Below are 22,597 nucleotides of genomic sequence, written 5' to 3'. Positions count from 1 at the left end.
TCGATAGAGGGAGGGGGGAACGCAAAAACGACCGTGTGTACTGTGCAATGTTAGGCGCAAGCGAAAGAAACGCAGGTTGTCGAAATTTCTACTGCGGAATCCCCATGGCTCAGTCGGAGCCTCGAGGCGTCAAACCACACATGTCACATCATCTGTCTTCTGAAGAGGGGTCTCTGCTTCCAAGCCCCGGCCAATTCTTTCGCCGTGCGTGCGCGCCATTCGAAATGAGGTCAGCGACTTTTTTTTCTTTTTTTTTTGGCGCGTTCTCGGGTGAAGAATGGGTAGAGCACGTCGCTGGCCGCGCGCTCACACGTAAGTCGTTAATTGCGCGTGTCCCGAAAGGAATGGTTCTGCGGGCCACATTACAGGGGAAGGGAGTGGGGGGGGGGGGGGGGGGCAATTCTAGTGCAGGCAGTAAGGGACTGGCGCCACAGGCGCGCTTTGTCCATATCCTCCGGGCATATGCTGCAGTGCAACCCCTCGCTAGCGGCCGTCAGATTGCTCGCATAAGGGCCGGCGCCTCAGTGTTCCACCCCGATTCGTGGTGCGCGCGAGAATGGGCGTATGTCCACTTCTTGAAATTGGCCGCGCTTAGGAACGGCTGCGGTTCGCACGGCCCGTGTACAGACCAGATCCGTGCGGCAGGCAGTCCGGGAAACGTTTGCGCCGACTTTCTGCCCCCTTTGCAAATCCAAAAAAGGAGCTTCGCCGCTGCGTGCATCACGGATCTTGGACTTCATCTATGCACGCCAGCTAGCCCAGTTGTCCTCCCGGTGGCCTTGGGACAATGCGCGGCACATATTTATTTATTTATTTATTCATACTGTTAACCCTCTGCATGAGGGTCATTACAGGGAGGGAAACATATACAGACACAAGTGCAATTCTCTTCGCTAAAAAAAGAAACACTCAAATGCACACAATTACAGATTTGCACAGCAATCTTCCAGGAACGCGTTCACACCTATCACAAATTTTTCTACATCTGTTTGGTCCACAACGTCACTTGGTAGTTGATTCCAAATTTCTCACACACAATGAAACGACCTGGCACGCTCGGAAAAGATGAGGGTAACACTCTCCTGGCATTTCCTTTCGCCAAAAACCAAAGGACCGCTTCTCGCAACTGGAACGCAGTGCATCGTCACCACGAACCGATCGAGTTGCACCGACTTTTGCGTTCTGGTTCGTGTCGTGCTCTTCCGCGGTTCACTTATGCGCTAAGACACCGTGCTAAAAAGAGCTCTCTTGCATCTTTCTCTGCTTCCAGCAATCACTCGGATCACGTGCACGTATAACGTGACAGTCTGGCAGCGCGCGGTGTCATAACAGGTCGTCTCGGCGTCTAACCTTGCCGCTTCTCGAAAATGCTCTAGTTCGCCGCCAGGTGCACTCGTGTCGCAAAAGGAGCAGCGAGGATCCGCGAAGCCTATTGTTTGTTCGTCCTGCCAACTTGTTTATTTTATACCTTTTACGTGTTTCCCATTGATTCGCCTGATCCCCTCGCATTGAATACCCCCTTCGATTCAGTGATATATAGAGGTCGAAGGCCTGGCTAACAGCCATGGCTCTAGCTCCCTCTCATGTCACGTCACGCCCGGTTTTCTTTTTTTTTTCAGTCAGGATATAACAAAGAAAAGCAAAGAGAAAACGAAAGAAGAGGAAGTGCCGGGAAGCCTGGCTGTTTCTTTCGTTTATCTGCTTTTATCTCTTTTTTATTATTTTTTTCGAGCACGTCGAAACCCTCCTCTTGGTTAACGCATGCCGGGCACGTCGGCTGGCCGGTCGTCGTCAAACACGTTAACCTAACCGAAGCGCCGGAGTGGATATACGCGTATACTCTAAACGGACCCGCGGCTGCGATGGGCCGAGTGCGCTCATAACCCTGTAGCCAAACTCGCCCTATATATATACATAGCTCCGTTTCGAATGTGGAAAGTTTGTTCCCCAATTTGGAAACCTCGCGCATACGGTATTGCTCCGGGCACCGCGGACTGCTCGATGAGCGACTCGCAGAGCCGCGAAGCCGCCTCGCGGGCCGGTTAATAAGAAAGCTCTTTTGCAAACTTGAACAGCCTCTGCCCTTTCCGCCGTCTCGCCTGCGGTCTGCCGCCACCACCACTGCCGAATTAGCATTCCTCGCAGTCGCCGCCACTAACGTATTCCGGTCGGTGCGCCGATTGGGGGCGCTTTCTATAAATGCGTAAACGCGCGCCCACTCTCCTGCCTGCCAGCGCACGCTGGGAGCGGATTTTCGCGGCCGGCCGGTGAGCGGTGCGAGTTGAGGGGGAAAAGAAAGCCCGCCGATTTCTTCGAGCCTCTTTCTCTCTATCTCTCCTTTGTTCTTAATTTCGTCTTTCCTGCGCATGTGCGTTTACATTTGCGCGTGTTAATGTGCAGAAATGCGCGCTGATAGGCTTGGACGCCAGGTTTTTGACCACTTGTTTTGCGTCAGAACTGCACAGCTCACCTGGATAACCCGTAAACAGCACCTGTCTCTGAAAGCGTGTACAGCGTGTGCATGACCTCGTGCAGCGTACGGTGCGTGCGATGGCCGCATTGGTGAGACGATAGGTTATCCGTTGTTGCCTGGGTGACCTTGAAGCATTAGAACGGTGTTGGTGAAAACTATAGGTCTTAAAAGAATGCGGGGGCTTCTTTCTGCTATAAGGTTTGCCGGGGATAGTTGGTTCATACTGACGAAGGCTGCAACTGCGCGGAAGGGTTAGGAGAACATGAAGGAACACACACGACACACTTAGAAGCGCAGACTCTCAACTTTTCCATTGAATTTCTACTGCAGGTTCTTTTTTAGTGCGCTAGCACTACTTCCCGCAATCACGGATTTCGCCGGGGTCTCTCCGAAGCCGCGCCGTTACCTTGAAGTGCGAGAGGCAGGCAGGTGGCGACGCGCGCGTCACGCGGCTCAACCAATGGGGATGCGATGTGATCGCACAGCTGCAGCCAATGAAAGAAGCGGTTGTATCACAGCTGCCGCTGCGTTCCGCAGATGGTGTGAGATTCTGGCTGGGGACTCCGGACGGAGCGGTCGTGTGTGGCTTGCGCTCCCTCAAGCACTGCTAGCGAACCTACTTCGCATTTGATTAACTATGCAAGTCGGCTGTCATTTATTTTAGTCTGAAAGCACTACTATAGGAGGTCTGACCGGCTCACGGGGATTGTGTGAAGCTTGACCATGAGGCTGACCGTGACCAAACCATAAATAATAAAAATTGCTCCGGCAGGGGTTCGAACCCGCGGCGATGCGAAGAGATCAGCTTCGCTGGCCACTGCACGAAAGCACTATGCCATCGCCTCGTGTTAAACTGCAACATACTTTCGCGCTCTGCATTGTACGTCGTCTTCTCCATCAAATCATACTGCTATCGAACTAATATCGTCGCCAGCCGTGCCGACGAACCAGCAAAGTCAAACCATGAGCCAATCAGGCTAAGCACACGCGTTCGCACGTCTACTCGGCTTAGCTACGTTAAAACCCTACCACTTTTTTGTTTTGTTCATCGACCTCTGTGTAAGAGAAATTTTACGGAGTCGTCGGGATGACTAAGCGAAAACTGTTTGACATCGTCGCGGGACGTGAGGGCCTTATGATGCATGATCGCATGTACAGAGAGAGCTCCGCTGGCTGCCTGGAGGGAAAACTGGCCCTGCCGTGGATTCGACTGCGGGTGGATTCATTTGTGGATGAAGCGCCCTCTAAGAAACTCTACAGGACGGCGAGCCTCTTTTTTCGCCCTGGTAACTTTGGAAGGCTGTGTGCTCGCATGACAGGCAGCTGATATCTAAGGGTGTCGCGTGGCCGGCCGGTAAGCTTGAGCGCGATGTTTGGAACGGAAGCACTCGTGGAAGCTATGGGTATTATACCCTGGGTGGTGAAGACGATGCGCTATAGCTATTTTATCCTCCCCTCTGTGGAACGCGAAGTCGCGCGACATTCGTCTTTTTATTACTCTTGGTCACCTGCGCCATGGCATGTAATTCGTGGAAGAGAGAGCGAGAGAGAGGAGGCTATTGGTATTGAATGCCTAAAGAAAAAAAGAGGGCAGACTAAAGAACGGGCACATAAATCATGAACTCGCACTTGATCCAGTGAAGTCACGCGTTCGTCCCGTGTGTCTTACAGCGAGATCTGTTTATGGGAGCCTCTCCATGCTGGCGTCTCACTGAAGCCAGTAACAGCCTTCAGTGATGCGCATCGGCCCGCTTTGCGGCAGAAAGCGCCGGCGTGGACCGAGTGCGCCTGACTTCAGAACCGGACACCTGAGGGCGACATGGGTAGCACGGCGTACAGTTTAATAGCTCTCGCTGAATAATGCGCTTATGAGCTAAACTTAATCACTGCTGAATTTTTGTGCCTCCTCTGTCCTGGTTTTTTTATCCTTTTTGTGTGTGTATTTTGACGCGGCGGCGCATGTCTGTAAGCTCTGGCGACTAACTAGCCCGCCTTTCTGACTTAACGGTTCAGTTTAGAGGCCACTGCTAATGGGCATGCTAGGAGGTAAGCCAGCCCAAACCTCGTGCTTTTTTTTATGTGTGTGTTTGCGTGGCAGACAGCGGCGTGATTTTCCTTTCGTTGTTCATCGTCTGCTATTGATCCAAGTAGACGAACTCGCGAAGCGAAAGTTTCTCGCGATAAAACTTCTTTTGTCGGCGTCGTTTTCTGCGAGACTTTCTTGTTCATAGTAGTAGATGTTGCTGCGGAGCTTGGTTATAAAATCGGGCCTTTCTTTCTAATCGTTTGCTCTTATAAAGCTAGCAGCCAAGGGCGTCATGTTTACTTTAGCTCATTGGTCGTACCGGTGAAGTTCCCGTATCGAAATCCGGCGCTCTCATTGGGCCAGAACTTGGAAGTTAGCGGATCACCGCGCCACTTGTGGCACTCATATCAGCTGGTCAGTGCTGTCCAATACATGCTTTGCGATGCCAGCACACGGTAAAGAACCCTAGGTGGGTATACACTAATCCGGAACTCTACACTACGGTGTCCCCCATAGCCCATGTGCATCTTTCGAACGTTAAGCTCCACATACCATACTACACCGTATCTGTTCGGAAAAAAGAGCGTAATTTTGCAACTTTTGAGCAGTCATCCGAGAGCAGCCCGTTAGACTGTAGCAGCCGATGCGCGACAGTTCGCAACTGGCACGAACTTTCTTTTGCCTCCAAATTTCCGTACTCGTCTGGTCTGGTTCATCTTGGCCTGGGGTAGCAGTCTGCGGCAGGGATTTTTTTATTAAAAAAAGCGCGCGTAGTGCCGGTGACTGTAAAGCTGTCTTCTCTGCGGGCGCACCATCGCCGGGGCGGAGCCGACTTCTCAGTTGGCTCGCATTTGCCGCCGACTCTTTGTTCAGCCTCTGCAGTTCCTTCTCTTCGGCTGACCCGCCGTCCACCCGTGGCGCGCCTATTTATAGACCGGTCGGCGGTTGTCGCGAAGAGAGGAGGACGATGAGGGAAGAGAAGGGAAGCGAGAGAGTTGATAGGGAGAGGGAAAGCGCGTTCGAAACTGCGGCGCACTCGTGCGGTTGGCAGCAGCAGACGACGCGCACGCGCGCGCGCGCTGAAGGAGGACCGATAAAGAAGGGAGAAATGCGGCTCGGGACGCGTGCCGACGCCGGGCCGGTTAGGCCTAACGTGGGGCGCGTGCCCCGCATTCCCCCCACCCTCCGGCACGGATCTGGGTCACGGGCGCAGCGCCCCGATGCTGGCAGTGTTCAGCTCTACGCGTGGTCGATGCGGGCCGGGGTGGAGGGAGGCGAGCGCGCACTTTTATTGGGTCGAGCAATCGCTTTTTCTTTCGTCCGATGCCTTTCATGCTGTCGGGCGGCGGGCTCTTTTCCTCTGTCGTTATTTTTCGTCTTTCTTCCTCGTCGCCTCTAGCTCCTTTTGTATCATGTCACGGTTGAAGACGGAGCGGCGTATTGGGGTCACACATTATGGAGTCGAGTTTGGATCTCTGATAGGGCTGCCACTCACTGAACTAGGTCATGCATTCTTTGTAAAGGAGATTTTTCTGCCTGTGGAAAACCGGCCGAAGTGGGCCAGCGCTGAGCCACAAAAAGTGGCTACTGCTCATGTTCATGACAGGCTTCTGCGTTATTCAGTGTGAAGCAGAAAAATTCTTCTAATCTGCAGTAACCATTAAACCTCGTAACCATTAAACTGATTCAAGCCGAATATAGGCTATACGGTGACCTGCAGTAAAATGCAAATTGGCACTAGCTTTTTATAGCAACTTTTTAGTTAAGTAATTAGTTTGCATGGTGTGTCACATTATCGAGCTGATTTCTTATTGATTTCTGTGAAATTCCAACGTGACAGACTTATACTGGTCGTATTCCTGTGCTCATAGCAGCCACATGCCTGAAGTGAATGTGGGTAAACCTGAAAGCAGAAAGGCAGATGGTTTGTCCACTGGGGTTGAAGCCGCGTTATTAAACTTCCCTTGCTGAGCTCTTATTTACGTGTGGCAGCAAATGGAAGCACATCATGGTATCATCATTAGTGACCTCAGCCTTGACCATTACGTTTGCATGTTGCTGCTTGGCGCTGTATTCAATAGGATTTCAGACACTAATTCAGCGTTTTTAAGGTCATATTATGAACACTCAAGAGGGGATGTGGCCCAAAACATATATTTTGATGAAAAAAAATCCCCATTCCTGGATTTGGTTATGCAAGGTTCATAAACTAATAAGGAACATATGTGACAAGTTGATCATGATCTACACAGTGGAAATATAGAAAATTAACTTTTTTTCCCATGAAGGTAGCACATCATGCATCTCTGGCAGAGCCCAAAAATGTTGTTTCTAATGCTCATTACAGTGGAAAAAGGCATATCACAGTTGTTGTTTTTTTTTGCCATTTCTGGCCTGTTTAGATGTTATGTCAGGACTGCAGCAGAAGCACATTGATACAGCTGCCTTTGAAAGACATAATTGACAGGCAGGACGAAACTAATGCTGTGATTAGCGGAAACGCATCACATAACCTTTGAAGATAATAAATTCCAACTGTTGTTCGTCTTAAGGCCTTGTCTTAATTTTAATTGCTGCTCATCTTTACTGTTCAGCTTATTTCGGTGAGTTTCCAAGCACTTAGCAAAGTTGCTGCACAATTGGAAGGCCGAAAAATAAATGACAATCACTGCAAGTAATTGTCACTGGGTAGTATTCCCATCAAAGAAATAGGCCCGACCTACTATGCAGCAAGGGCTTTAATTAAAGAAAAGCACCTGCCAAAAAAAAAGCTGCTGTTCAAATCTTTTGAACTCATTTTTTGCAGTTCGCATTTTGTAGAACTGAGGATTGGGCGAGTTGGTGGTAACCCATTGAATTAAAAACCAGTGCTTAAAAACAGACAGAGGACGAGACGAGACACAAAAGGCGCTGTCTCATCCTCTATCTGTGTTTTGAAGCGCTGGTTTTAATATGACGCATTTTGTGTAAAAACGCACATATAGGGAAAATATCGTGTTTATATTATACGGCCAAAATTTACTTTCAAGGTGTTTTGTGGATCAAAATTTTGTGGGGATTAAGACAAATGTACCTATCATACTCAGTGGTTTGGTTATTTAAATATGACAAAAGAGGTAAAGTTTTTAATTTGCAGTAAAAGCAAGAAACCTGGATTGTTTTTAAATGGTATAACTTAAAAAAAAGTGCTCGTCAAGCCAAAACTTCTCCTTTCCCTTATCTTGTATGAAGGGCTTTTCTGGGGTCGCCACTTATGCTGGAAAAAAAATGAACAAATTACAAGTATTTTACAGGTGGCAGTTTTCCTAAACTGACGCACTCTCGAGCTCATTGTGGTGCAAACATTTTTCGCTCTTTGGTACAATATTGAAATTTGGTTATGTTTTATTGGCATAAGAATACATAATTCCTGAAAAATGTCATCAAAATCAGTAAAGCAGTTCAAAAGTTAACCCTTCAGCCTAGCATCCCCCTCGACTGTGTGCCCGTTATGTTGCTCTGGGAGACTGAAGCAGACAGCATTATGCTGTAGAGACTTGTGGTGCATTCATCTCACATTCATACCTTTGGTTCACAGTGAGATTTCTACTGTGTATAAATGTTCTTAGGTGTTATTGATGTTTTTTGACCAGTGATTGGTTTCCCATCCTGTTGTGAAGCTTATAGAGAGCTTATTCACAGTTGCTTTTTATGTTCATTTGAAATCTGAAATTGACCATTAATAAAAGTTTGTCTCTGACAGGCCACACTGAACATGGCTGAACATTCTTGTCTTGCTAACATCCCATAATGTGGATGTGACAGTGTGTTAGACATAGCCTTAAGCATTGCTGCATACAGGTTTTCCTACCGTCTGGCACTTATCATTCACTGTGGCTAGAAAAATAATCTGAAAATGCAGCACATTGCACCTATATTGTGTTCTGGCCAGAGCACTAAAAAAAATCATGCCATCTTGTAATTGTAATCAGTTATGCTGTAGTTGACCTTTAATGCAGCATGGCTCCCGTACGGTGCAGTTCATTAACAATAATAATGTTCTCTGGGCACTAGCTACGTGGATAAGTGTTACTGATGCTAACACTCTGTAAAATGCTTCCTAGAACTAGCTGAATGATTTCTGTTGTTGTCCAGAAGAGGTCAGAACAAAGTTTGAGCACTTTGACCTCTCCCTTGGCATATCTCATTTCCTCCGTTCCTCCGTTCCCTCACAGATGGCCGGAACGCAGGACCAAAAATGGCAAAAGGACGCAGTAGACCAGAACTTCGACTACATGTTCAAAATCCTCATAATTGGCAACAGCAGTGTGGGGAAGACATCCTTCCTGTTCCGCTATGCTGATGACTCCTTCACGTCAGCCTTCGTCTCTACGGTAGGCATAGACTTCAAGGTCAAGACCGTCTTCCGACATGACAAGAGGGTCAAGCTCCAAATATGGGTGAGCCACTTCCACTTTTACAAGGACGGGTCGCTTGTTTTTTTAATTTGCAGGCATGGGAAGTGTTTGCGCACTTTCCACAGAAATGTGCAAAAAGCATGGAAAGTGCTGGTCGTGTACAAAATACGTACATAGTCTCGAATAGTAGAAGCAGGCTTGCATTTTGTTACCGACAAATAAAGACAAAACTATGAGTTACTTAGTACAGATTGTTTTCATGCACTGTGCTTGACATGTGTGCACAGATATGTTACAGGAACAGATTTGAAACGGTCCCTGTATGCAGTTTGACAAGCATGGTCGTAATCGCCACTCCAAGGCTCTGGAGCCTCGTAGCTCTGTGTAACGTTCCTTTGTGGTTGGGCAGTTATAACTGAAGTTTACCTACTTTTTTGGGAGAGATGCAAATTGTGTGTGAGTCTGGTTTTGTAGCATTTGAAGAGGCCAGCATTATGCTTGACAAGGTGGTAGTACGATGACAAATTACTGTCCATTTTGCCTGGCATACATAAGACTTCATGGCACACCTCTCCCTCAGTTTTTAAGTTTGTTAGGCGCAGAAAAAGCTTTTCAAATGGCAGACATGGTGGTTTTAGTAATAATCGTAAGGCACACTCTGTGCAGTAAAATTCCTTTGAAAGAAGATGCACTGTAGTGAATTTGAGTTACTACACAGTACTAGCTATTTAAGAGAAGCTTCCATTCAGTGAGCAGGGCGCTGTAGGGTTGCGCAGCATTTTGTAATGAGTGAACATTTCTTATCTTGCTTCAATGAACAACTTTCTGGGTGCACTGTTTTCGTATGTTCAGAAAGCAACAGGTAATGTGTAGCTTGGAAGTGCTGGTGCTGACCTTTGTAAAATAGGAGGTCTGTTTGATTAGGCTGCACCCTCACTCCTTTAGGCTCGTAAGTTCCACGACAGCGCAATGAATGTGCAGCATCAGCTCAAGCAGTTCAAATGCATCTTTGCACTAGCATTGAGCGACTGCTTCCAGAACGAAATGCTCAAATGCGGGTTTGGTTGTCTACTTGCCATGATATCGCCACCGGATTGAAATCAGCTGGGTGTCACTCACATGAACAGCCACAAACAGTGCAAACCGTGTTGAGAAACTTTACACAGCTAATTGTGGTGAAAAATTACAGTTTCTCTTAACAAATTCGTGCATGCATTACACATACAAGAGTTACTGTTGTTTTGCGGGGCTCGGCATGACTGCTCAAAGTTACAGCCGTCAGCAGCTTTGTCCTTCTTTCAGAAAAGAATTGTCGCTTTTTTATTAGAAATATTGAATGACCTACACATGGCAGTCATTATCTTGATACATTTCAGCTGTGTTTTCATTACAGTGAGTGCAAGCCTGCAGAGTATGTTTGTAGAACTAGGCATGCACTTTTGCAAAATGAACACAGCAGTCCTGCACTTCTTGAACTGGTGCATCAAGTGCAGCCAAATTGAACAGACCTAAGATATTGGCGAATAGTGTTGGGATTTAGTGGTATAGTGCAGTGTAGCTGTCATTACAGCCTCCTTGCCCTTTGGGAGGGCAAAAAATTTGGGATTCTTTTTCAACTGCCTAGCATACTTAGTGGCATAGAATGGACTGCTTCATTATCTCAGCTCAGCTCTCATTTTCTTTTTATAGGTTCAGACGTACTGGCTGTGTATGCTGGACTTCACTATACTCTCTTCCACACTTAACGTGCAGCATTGTGGAAGCTGCACAAGTAATGCACCCACAGCAGCATATTGCTCCGCCACTTATTACTCATTCTTCCCGAGGTCTCAGTGAGGGTTTGCACATAGATGTGGAGCAGTGTAGACTAACATGCTAGGTAGGCATTGCAAGTCACAGTCAGAGCAATCAGCCATTCAGTTATTGAGCCATAGCCTTAATCTCGGCTAGCTTGCTGGTTTCACTGTGGTCCTTCGTAGGACCAGCCTTTTCCAATAGATTTCCAATATCGGGCCAATTATTGTGCTGCTGGGGGGCCTACTACCATGGTGGGCAGGTGGTAACCTCCCACAAGCTTTATGGCCAACTATGCAAAAACTTTATGGCAAAACACTCTATGATAGCGAGTGGGTTTCGAACCTGCGGTGGTGTGAACAGATCAGCTTCACTGGCCACTGCATCAGACCATTATGTACTTTCCGCAGCCGAACATCCCGCGTGCTTAACTGCCAGTCTCTCGCGCTGTGCTTTGGATATCGTCATCCTCATCAACTTCCACCCGTGCAAAGTGGATGGAGAAAACACTGCTATCGCATTGCACTCTTAAATCAAGACTCAAACCGAAACTGAAGTGAAAACCGAAGTGCAAGCGCACCTAATTCGCATTGGGCTTCACCAGACTAAATCATCTGTTATTTTTTCCCTATGGTAAACTAGTTTTTGGGTGCAAAGTAGGAGTGAATGGGTGTGCCAGGCGCATATCACTCTGCCACATGTCGCTCTTATATCTCAAGGTCTCAGTAAAAGGCATGGCGAAAATGTAATAAGGGGTAAAACAAAGTCCAGGACATTGCCAGTGATAACATTTTAGCTTTGCTACAACAAAAGATGCTTGCCTCTACCTTATACATATGGCAAACTACTTTCTGGGCACGGACGCAGCCAACCTGAAGTGTGCCGGCTTTGCCAGCATTGAACGTTATCTGTGAAAAAGAGTATAGTGGTAGGGCAGCTTGGCAACGTTAAGTCTCCTTCGCAGATGACACTCTCAGCTCTTGTGCGTAATCTTGTTTTTCATCATATAAGCTGACCCACAATCCTTTCCCATTCAAGAATCTGTTTTGTGGGCAGGCAATCTACGTGGTGTTGAAATGCTCTTCCTCTGCTTCACTTCACACTTGTGCGGCTGTTGTTCTTATGTTGGTCTTTTCCTGCAGGACACGGCTGGCCAGGAGCGCTATCGAACAATCACGACAGCCTATTACCGTGGGGCTATGGGTTTCATCCTAATGTACGATGTGACTAACGAAGAGTCTTTCAACAGTGTTCAAGACTGGTGAGTAACATCCACTATGCTGCATGCCCTTAAGCAGATGGGCTATTGAAATGTTCAGTAAAATTTGATGTTCAGTTGTGGGTGTGAGGACACAAAAAATTAACAAAATAGAGGGCACACTTAAGCTCTGCCTTAAGGGTATGACGCGATAGCATAATTGGTTAATTCCCATATATGCAGAACGTCAGTCTCTACTTTGCATTCATAGATCCCTGGGAGTCCTTTTACGGCTCCTGGCACAGTGGTACAGTGGTTAAGCGATGCGCAGCTGCTCTGCGATGGCAGGTGCTGCCACCAGTGGGTCGTGTGCCACCCAGGTTGCTCTCACTGTGCAACCTCTCAAGAACTATCATTAATTTAATTGCTGCCACCACAGTGGGCAGTTTTCTCACAGTCTGATGGGCAGGTTGTGATGATGCCGTGAGGTCACGCGACCTATGTGGCCCACCTGCCTCCTAGGTTGCTTCTCTGGGGATTTTTCTCTCACAGTCAGTGGAAGCAACGCCGACACCAGATCTTCTGCTACATGAGTGCTTTAACGCTATCACATTAAAATGTGTTCTGAAGCTGTAATGGAAATGCACTTGCATAATGCATGATATACATGGTGTTCAGGCGTAGTCATTCACATATGTGTGTGTCTTTTACAGGAGTGTTCGCACTTTGACTGGTAGACCTTTAGTGCAGTTAGCCTTGCGCAGCCTTTCATAGCCTAAGAGGGCTGTTGTTACAACCTTTGTCCGTAAAGTTCCGAGACTGAGTCCATTAAAAAAAAGGCGTTTAACATTGAAATCATTTGTGCAGCACCCCTTCGAAATAGTCTCCCTTGCAGTCTATACACAGTTTCCAACGCTTCTTGGGGTCTTGGAAACAGTTGGAAAACACTTCTTTTGGCAGGGCTGTCAGCTCCTTTGTCATGGCATCTTGAATGGCCTCCACGCTCCCCATCCAGCGACCTTTTAGGGCTCTCTTCACACGAGGAAACAGGAAAAAATTGCATGGGGAGAGGCCAGGCGGGTATGGCAGATGGGGAAGTACAGTAATGTTGCGCTTGGCAAGAAATTTTATTGCGCTGAGAGCAGTGTGCGGCTTTGCGTTATCGTGGAGGAAGACTCCATTGTCCAGATGTCCGTCAGTCAGGGCAACGGCGTCACCATGCATCACGCATATGTTGGTGCACGCGGATATAACTCCTGATTCACCGTCTGCCCTTGTGGGACGAACTCGTGGTGTATGGCACCTCTGGCATCGAAAAAAAACTATCAGCATCATCTTTGCTTTGGTCTTCTGTTGCCGCACCTTTCTCGACGCCGGAGAGCTTGTGGGCCGCCATTCGGCACTCTGCCTCTTTGTTTGAGGATCGTATTGAAAACACCATGTTTCTTCAGCAGTGATGCTGTCGACGAATGTAGCATCCTTCTCTGCCTCCGAGAGCAAATCAGCGCTCACTGATGCCCGCATGACCTTCTGATCCTGTGCGAGGGAGTGCGGCACAAGTCTGGCATTCAGCTTTCGTTTCCCCAAGTTCTCACACAAAATTTGGTGGCATGTTTTCTTACTAATGTCGAGAGCATCTGATAGCTTGCGGACTGTAATGGTGCGGTCTTGCTGTACGATTTCCCTGACCTGAGCCATGTTGTTTTCATTCCATGAGGTTGAAGGGCGCCCCTGCCTTGTGTCGTCTTCCACTGGCACACAGAATTTTATGTTTACACGCTGTTCAAGGTGGATGTCCATCCCTCCACATTCACTCAGAGTAGAATGCGCAGACGACTAGTGACAACATATTTTTCTACATATAGTGCCATCTATCAGCTGCCACAGCAATTAATATAAATAGCTCAGTAGCCCGAAAAGATGGCGCTACACATACACACCAACATTTGTTTTGGGGAATCATTTCTAGAGAAAAAATAAATCAGTCTTGAAACTTTACGGACAAAGGTTGTACTTCATACAAAATCAGTTATATTCCATAAGTGAATTGTGCTGCTGTGAGGAATGTGAGTTTCACATGCAGTCTAGGCCTAAAAAGATAATCTATTCAGACATTTATATATTCACTTGCTACTGATCATATGACCCTTTTTGATGCTGCTGTGGCGCACTAAGGATGTCCTAAGCATGCGGTTTTTTTTATGAAAAAGTAACACAAATATGTCATGAGTTCATATCACCATCCATCTCATCTACTCGCAGTCTACACAGAATCCTGTGCAGTTCTGTTCATATTCTATAGGAGCACCCTCGGTAGAGCCCTTTTAGTTGTGTGGATGAAAATGAGCTGAAGGCAAGGCATTCTGGCCTGAAAACTTGTAGCCTAGTCCAGAAAATGCTTGAAATGCTCATATGTCCCTCAACAATCAAACAACCATTCTTGAATCTCTTTTGGATGTCCGACAGACATGCATTAAATGTTCCTTGGAGATTTAGGGTTAGTGCATGCTGCACTGCTTCCAAGCTAAGGACAGTTTTGTGACATATCAGCTTTTGCAGCACATATTGATATAAAAGTAGCCTGTGTAGTTCAATTTGATGCAACTGACAGGAATTCAGGCTGCAACATAAGCGGAGCTGTTTTGGACGGTGCAACTATTGGAGGTCCATGCATTAAGGCCTAAAACAGGCATAAGAGGCCTAAGTTTTAGTTTTATTTTCTTGTTATTTGGGCATTGTTGCAAAAGAAAGTTATGTTGGCCTCATGCTACCACTAAAATTGCTCGTCATCATGGTCGGCTGTTTGTTGGTGTACTATGGGAGGTCGTCAATCGGCAGCTGTTGTTTACACAGCGAGGTGATATATCGTTAAACAAAAGGAGTGGTGCTATCCTCCAGACAGTTTCGCACTGTACTTCGTCCATTTAAGAGTTTACAGATTCCAGCAATGTCCAGTTTCAGAATCCTTCCAAGGACATCCATGGGATGTCTAAAGGATGAACTGCTGTGTCATTTTTTTTAGCCAAAATATCTCCGCTCTATTTGTAGTGTGCTTCATGCCAGGCTGAGGCATTCGTGTATAATTAGAATGTCCACCATGCATGTGCAGTGTATTTTGGTGTGGCAGGCACATCTGATTTTTAGCTCTGCTGTGTCATAAGTCAACTATGCAGTTAGTGCACCTTGCAACATTGATAGTCCCAATTATGCATTCTGTGGCAGTGGCTCTTTTAGGAAAGATCGCCTGCGTCCAGTGAATGCTGCGCTGACCTGCGCTTCATTCCATTTGCTTGCAGGGTGACACAGATCAAGACATACTCCTGGGACAATGCCCAGGTGATCCTGGTGGGCAACAAGTGCGACATGGAGGACGAGCGGGTGGTAAGCGCCGAGCGTGGTCGCCAACTGGCGGACCAGCTCGGACTGGAGTTCTTCGAGACGTCGGCCAAGGAGAATGTCAATGTCAAGGCCGTCTTCGAGCGCCTCGTCGACATCATCTGCGACAAGATGTCCGAGAGCCTCGACTCGGACCCCGCGCTCCTGGCAGGCGGCGGCGCCAAGGGCACGCACCTCACCGACAACCCCGCCGCACCTCCAAACGCCTCCTGCCAGTGCTAGAGCCCCCTCCCTCTGTTGCCCTTCCCCTCGCCCCCTCCAGTCGGCCTGCACTAGCCAGGCCGGTTTGGACCGCACTGCACTCGGCTCCTCTGTCACGATCCGGGACTTCCTTCGCCCCGCTTCTCTGGCTTGTCCACTGTGCAGTCCATGGCTTTCTTCACACCGCCGCCACAGCTGCTTCTGTGCGAAGCGTTGCATAGTAGCAGGTGGCAGTGTCTAACTCGCCTCAGATGAAGTCGGCGCTGGTGTTGAAGTTGTCATAATTTTGCCGAAATGGCAAGCTGCATAGCTGTCAAAGCAGAGAGCTAGGTGCAGCGGCCACTGGTAACTCCACAGAGCCGTCTGGCCCCAAACTAGCCGAACTAGCGCGGACGACTTGGAGGGATCCTCTGCCTTGCAACCCTCTGTCCCCTACACCTTCCCCCAACTAAGCAAACTCTGCTCCTTTGCTGTTGTTGTTGCTGCTGTGACTGCTGCCAGCTTGACTGCCGCAAAGAAGAGCGAACAGTTGCGCCTGGAGGGCTGCTGAACAGTGTAGGCGTGCATGTCCTTGTAGGAGTAGGGCATCTGGGAAGGTTTATCAGTGGGTCAGTTTGGTAGATGTTTTATATATTCCGGCAGTTGAATTGAGTACGAAGAAGTGTTGAAAGAGGAAAGGCAGCAAGGTAGCAGTGCAAAAGCAGAGTACGCAATATGTTGTCTACATACTATTCTCCTTCCTGTGCTTCATTTGGTTGTCGGATTAGGGCTCGGATGCTGAGGTCACTTCCTAGAACCAGAGCTCGGGATGCGAAACTCAGTTGGCCTCGATGCGTTTGCAGTCAGCCCAGTCCTCCCTATTCGCAAGTGCTTCCTTTGTGAGCTGGCGCTCAAAACACCACTCAGCTTCACAATGTGCTTTATAAGTCGGGATCGACCACTCTGGCGGCAGTATTTTGTGCCACTACTGCTTGCAGTGCACTCATTTATATATGCCCCCTCTGAAGAGCTGTGAAGAAAAGTGTTCATATGGAGGGCAGCCTTGAACATCTGCATTGGCTCGCCCTACTTTCCGGGATGTAAGAAGCTTGAATTATTGTTTTGGTTTAATGACCTTCAGAGTTAGTTCGTTGGTAAGCATAGAAGGTTAAGGCCTTGTGAAGGGTCATGCCTTCAGTCTGGCTGATGAAATGGAAATGATCGTGCAGCGGTCTCTAGGACTTTGCTTACTAGTAGATTTTAAGCGCTTCAAGCAACTGTGACAGATCAGCTCAAGGCTAATACGGCTAATGCTGCTCGTTCCTTCGAGCCTACAATTTGTATTCTGCATTCAAAGTTACCGGTTTCAAATAGTATCCTTTCAGTGTGGCTGCGCACATTTCAAATGACATAGTTGTTCAGTACGAACATGTGAAAGCATCTGTGTTGGTCTCTGTGTCGAAATGGTGCATGCGTATAGTCTAGGTGGGGTCACTGTGCTCCCTGAAGCTATGTGGCCTGTGAGGAATGCTTATCTCTCAGTTTGGTCTTTTCGTAAATGTTCGTAGTCCTTGGTTTTGGCCAACAGCTTTCCATTCCCGAAGAGCGGCACTGAACAATCAAAGGATAACACACACTGCCAATTAAGTCACACATTCTGTTTTCCACCACCAACTCCAAGGAGAACTGCTTGAGTTGCAGGAGTGATTCCCACTCTTTCCGCCGCATTTGCAGAAATAAGCCAAGTGATTGACAGCAGAGGCCAATACTGTTCCATTGTTGATTCCTTTTGCATTGAGAATCAGCAGGGTGCTGTCCTTTGTCATAGCATGCAGAAGAAGTCAGCGTATGCTCTCTTCCACAAAGACAAGATTTATATGCTTCTAGGATTGTTTGTGCATGTCGCAGTTTTTTCTGAAATCTGCTCATCTCCGCAGTTGGCAAATTTGGTCAGCACAGGCTACAAATGGTACTGACTGTATGATGCATTCCTAAAGACGGTCGTTTACGTCGGGGTGTTGTGCTAGGTCAAAAGCGACGGCATTGATGTCACACTGGTCATCATCAAAGAAAGGATGGTGCGATAACAAACATTTTCCAGCCTGAAATCCTCTGCACTCTTTTGACGGCACATCCGCTGTCATGCTGGCGAGTGGGGATGTTCCCATATCGACGTCTGTCTGGAAGCCTTCCGCCAAATCACATTATAGGCAAAAAGTGCATGAGCCGTACCTGCACTGGTCTATCAAAAAAAATTGTGTTTGTCACAAGATCAGCTCTGGTTGCATGGCCATGTGTTTTAGGTTGGAAAAGTGCATGTCTTGCCTTGGCTGGTTCATTGGATCTTGAAGACAGTTTGAGGACAAGTGTGTTTGGAGTTGCCTTTTAACGGATCTTAGGTTTATCATGGGGTCTTCAGCAGCCCGACCAGGCGCAGCAAAGCGCTCAGAAGAGAGGAGAGACCTTAATAGCCTGAAGCCAAGTGATGCCCTCTTTCTTTCGTTTATGTTAGCAACTGGCCTGTTTTGCCCCTGTGTTGTTGTTGTTGTTGTTAAAATGTTGAAGGAGCGCTTGGAAATTGAGTTCACCGAAGTTTCAGAAGGCTAAGTTCAGACGCGACAATTCATATTTTGTGACCTCACTTTTACCGACATGCATTGAAGGAATTTCACATCCCCTCATGTGTTAAAAGATTCATGCCAGACAGGTGTCACCTCGAGGCTCGTTGCTGCGGGACTCGTGTCTCGCCTAGACACCAAACGATCCTGTGAAATTATCCGGCCTTGGAGAAGAACCAACGGTTGATGCTGGATGGTTGCCCATCTGGTTCGAGATTTCAACGGAAAAACTGCGAAACGTTGCTGCAATGTAAATCAAAACCTGTGTTCCAAATGCTGCTCCATGGTGATCTGGTCTAAAGTGAAAAGACGTGTACGTCCTCTGTGTGTGCCCCTGCTTGTTTGAAAATGTTTGCCTGCCCATTGCTTTTGGACAAAGCGGTGGACGTCGAAGTCGTTGACCCTTTAATTTGGGCGCGCCCCCCCCACTAGATGGCGTGGTAGAGGCGGAGGCGCCTGTTGACAATGAGTGTGACTTCTGTAAATGCTGGTTGCCTGTGTATAAATGTGTACATATATTCTCTTACAAACTCCGTTTCCTCCTCCCTTACGACAACCCGGTCCTCTTCCCTCACCCTTTTAACCCGTTGGTGGTACTGGAAAGGCAACGGTGGGAGCAGGAGAGAGAGCCCTGCAATAAGAAACAAACACGTGGATAGTTAAAAAAAAAAAAGAAACGGGATATCCTTCCTTTCTTGTTTATGGTTCATGCCAGGAAGAAACAAAAATTGTAGTAGTTGTTTTTACTGCGTCCTCTCTGTCGGCGTGTGCCAGGGCTCGCATTTTAAAATGGGAAAGCCTGTGGGCTTTTCTTCCTGGGTATCTTCCGCGCCTTGTTTGGGGGTGGTGCCCCAACCCAACCAGGCAGGCAAGTCTGTCAAAATGTTTAGTTTTCAGTGCCTAAATGTGTACTAGAAAGATAGTGCGACGACATTCCGCGGCTGTCCCTGGCTGTCTTTCCGGGATCTCTTCTCCTTGTCTGTGTGGTGACTGTTTTTTACGATGATTCCAAATTTTCCAGTGTCGTGCTAGGTTTTTCTGACTGAAGCCAGCCCTGTTTCCTTACCTTCAGGGCATGCGCGCTTAGTTGGCAGAACTAGGCAGACAGGAACATGTTGTGTTCTGGTGTTGAGACTTGATATTACAAGCATTTTGTGTCACCAGTATACATGTGTTGCTTAATATTGAAAACTGTGTATGTTGTGAAAGAAAGGCGAACCCGCACAAAGCATGCCTGGGGAGTTTTTTTTTTTTTTTCTTGCACGTTCAGCATGCTTGCTTTTCATTTAATATACCGTCAGTGGTTCCACTGTTTTTAATGGAGCATGGAAAATCACTTACACATATAACACTGAAACAAAACAAAAAAAACCTGAAACATCCTACACAGATGTTTGTGTGTGTGATTTTATATACCATTCCAGTTTTTTGTGGTTATACTTTTTGTGTGCCGCTAGAAATGCTTAGCTTCAGTTTTGTTGCTTTGAGTGGCTTTCTCTGAGCTTTTATTGTCGTGCTGTTTGATCAAACCGCTTTTCCCTCGGTGTGACCATTGTTGGAAACCGTCTTTTTTTGCACTTGGTTCGTGCATTTATATTTTAAGGCCAAAGAGAATTCCTGTTGCATTTATGATTATTTTTGCCTTGTTTGTAAAAGAACTACATATTTGTTGACAATGTGACCTCTCAATTTTTCAATATCATTCCAGCCTTGGGCAAAAGAAACGAAAGGTTTTATAACTGGTAATCTCTTCTAGTCAAATGCTCTCGGCATTGTTTACCGACTATATCTCATCAGTGAGCACTGAGCTAGTCATTTATATTCTGCAGTGAAAATTTAGTCATGACGAACCTCAAGCAACCCTGCGCCAAGTACTACTGCAGGAATGCTGTCATTCCTTCAAAGCTCCTTATTACTAGCCTGTCTCCAGTCTTAAAGCCTGACATAATGCTCTAAGAAACTTCCGCAAGGACAAAAAAAAAGCACCATCTAGTCGATCCGGTTTGGTACTGTCAGGTTTTCTATTTTTCTTCTTTTTCTGGATGAGGCTAAAACAGAGAAGGGCGCAAGTCTACTTGGAAGGTGTTCTCCTGTATTTTAAAAAGCAGCAAGGGTGCATTCTGCCGAAACATGCCCCAAGGTGCATTCTTTTTTTCTTGCAGGGACAAGGGACAAATTTTGGAACATGATAAGATTATTAGATCTGTGCAAAGTGCAATTCTTTAATTGGATGCCTTGTTCGTACATGTGGTTAATATATGAAGATTGGTGTTTGTTGAGCTGCGGCAAGAGAGGCAGTGCATTTTTTACATTAGGCCAAGCCGTGTGTCCGAGACAGCTGCGGTCTGATACGTACACAACCCAAGTCTTTCTTTCCAGTTGGTGCAAGTTTACTGTAGTGGTTCCTTTACTGTCCTGCACCCGGTTTCATATGTGACAGTTATGTGAAGCGTTGAAAGTATGTGTGCAGTTCTAGGTGTGTTGCCGTAAACAAACAATGTGAATGACTCTGTGAAAATGCATTAGGGAATGATGTTTCAAACAAAAAAAAACTTAATGTTCGTTACAACCTGCTTTCAAGAGTGTTGGGGTCTGGCTTGGCACCTGCATGTGTATGCTGTGTGTTGGGGGAAACTAGGACGTAGTGATACACTGTGTGTCTCGTGACATCTTTCCGAGGGGTCTGTAGGAGAGAAGAGAGAAGTGGGGTGGGAGTGTCGTGCAACCGTGACGGTTGTTCAGTCTAGTAGAGGCACCGTGGTTCCTCGAAATCAAGCCTGGAGAAGCGTGTGTGGTCCTTGCTGTATTGGAAAATGCCAGCGGCCTGCTGTGCTTTCTTATGTCTCTCTCTTAGTGTGTATGTGTGTGGAGGCTTGAATGCACAAACTGCAGTTTGGTTGAGAGGTTTTGGGATGTCATTGTGCAGGAGCGCAGACTAGTACGGCTGCACCTTTCTGTGAACCTGCTACAGAGGCAAAAGCAAGTGCATATTCAGACTGGTTATGTTAATGCGACTAATTGCGGTCCGTGTGTGTTGTTTTTACTTGTCTTGGTTTGCTTCAGCTATACTAGTCAAGCTTAGCATTCAAGGAAAAGATTGCCCGGGCACAGATATGCGTTGCTCTGGGAACACCTTCATAACAACACAAGCGGCCCATTTTGCATTGTGTCCAATCCGCTTTAACCATGCTAGATTGTTTTATTAAAATGATCACTCATGGCTGTGCAGACTATAGGCAAGCTGCAACTTATTATGCCACAACTGGTCTGGTCTCCCTGCCTGTAAAAGTCATTCCAAAATTTCTCAACTGTGGCCTACTGTTGTGACAAATTTGAAATGAAGTGTGGATAGAAGGTTAGGCCTTTTGGCCCAGGAGAAAAATACCCCGTGCCCTCCCCAAAGAAAATAACAAACAAATGGAAACACGGAATTTGGTATAATTGTTTTGTTTTTTGTTTGTGATCACAAACCTGCGGGTATTCTCTAGAATTTTCTCGGTGAAAAAGTGACGTAAGAGCACCGTATTTGCACTCCCTGTTCGCACTCAATTTTGTCACAGCAGTAGTTTGTTTTCTGTTTCCTTCCGTTATAAAATGTTGTCTTCTTGTACAGGACGCTTGGCTATGCTAGGTTGTAGTAGAGAAACTTTGTTAAAAAGAAAACGAGTGAGTGAATTGACAAAAAAAAATGTTACAAGGAAAAAGTGAAGATGCCATGTGCCGAGACCGGGACATTGTTTTTTCTGCATTGAGAAAGAAAAAGGGAGGGAACCTCCCTGCAGGGAGCAGCCATTGTTGTTGCCCTTTGCTTTTTACTTTCCAGACAGTGAGGGAGAATTATTCCTCTATCCTTTATTGCCTCTTGTCTTTCCTTGAAAGAGGATTCTGTTGTGACAAGTTGTAAGATTTTTTAGTTTCCATGCTGTGGAGTAAACAATAAAGCAAGGAAAAAATATGAAAAAAAAATAAAATTCACTGGCTGAAGTTTTGCATTGTCTGTCGGAGCTGTATTGGCCTAGAACTCAGGAGCACACCAAAGTGTCTGTTGGCAGGCACCTCTTCCATGTGAATGGCACTCTGCAGCGTGACTAGGCACCCTCTCTTGCATCCCAACCAATTCCTTGGTGTGCTCAGACAGAGCACAGCAACAATATGGAGGGAGACACTACACTGTAGCGCTGACACAAGGCAAGCTGGCGAACAGATAACATAAGAAGAGGTGCTGATGGTGTGTAATAGAGCACACACCGAGGCGACAACTGGGAGTGGAAAGTGCGACCTTCATGTGCTGCACTTTGCTTTAAAAACAGCAGTGAAACATCATTGGGCACGTTTTTAATTGCTTTTTATGACACTAAGAGCATTTTTACAAATAAGTGGTCGGTGTGCAAAGAAGACTGTCTTCTTGTCCATTAGATGGCACCAGCAGCCAAGCCATTTCAAGTACTCTGTTACATTAGTGCCTCTGCACAGTTTTGTCTCGTTTATACCTATGCTCAGGGATTAAAAGCCAAC

General features: G+C 46.9%; 1 protein-coding gene across 3 annotated transcripts in view; it reads left to right on the top strand.

Annotated features, from left to right (window-relative positions):
- The window catches only part of Rab3 (RAS oncogene family member Rab3), a 69,069-nt gene extending 47,003 nt beyond the window's left edge, over positions 1-22,066 (top strand). For all 3 annotated transcript variants that reach the window (XM_077644805.1, XM_077644807.1, XM_077644806.1), the window contains exons 2-4: positions 8,714-8,938; positions 11,833-11,951; positions 15,185-22,066. In XM_077644805.1, coding sequence (XP_077500931.1) covers positions 8,714-8,938; positions 11,833-11,951; positions 15,185-15,506 — 666 coding nt within the window. In that variant the 3' untranslated portion in view covers positions 15,507-22,066. The remainder of the gene's footprint in view (positions 1-8,713; positions 8,939-11,832; positions 11,952-15,184) is intronic.
- Positions 22,067-22,597: the final 531 nt, after the last annotated feature.

This window comes from Amblyomma americanum, chromosome 11 (genome assembly GCF_052857255.1).
Source record: "Amblyomma americanum isolate KBUSLIRL-KWMA chromosome 11, ASM5285725v1, whole genome shotgun sequence".
NCBI classification, from domain to species: Eukaryota; Metazoa; Arthropoda; class Arachnida; order Ixodida; family Ixodidae; genus Amblyomma; species Amblyomma americanum.
This window is presented reverse-complemented; position numbering and strand designations above follow the sequence as displayed.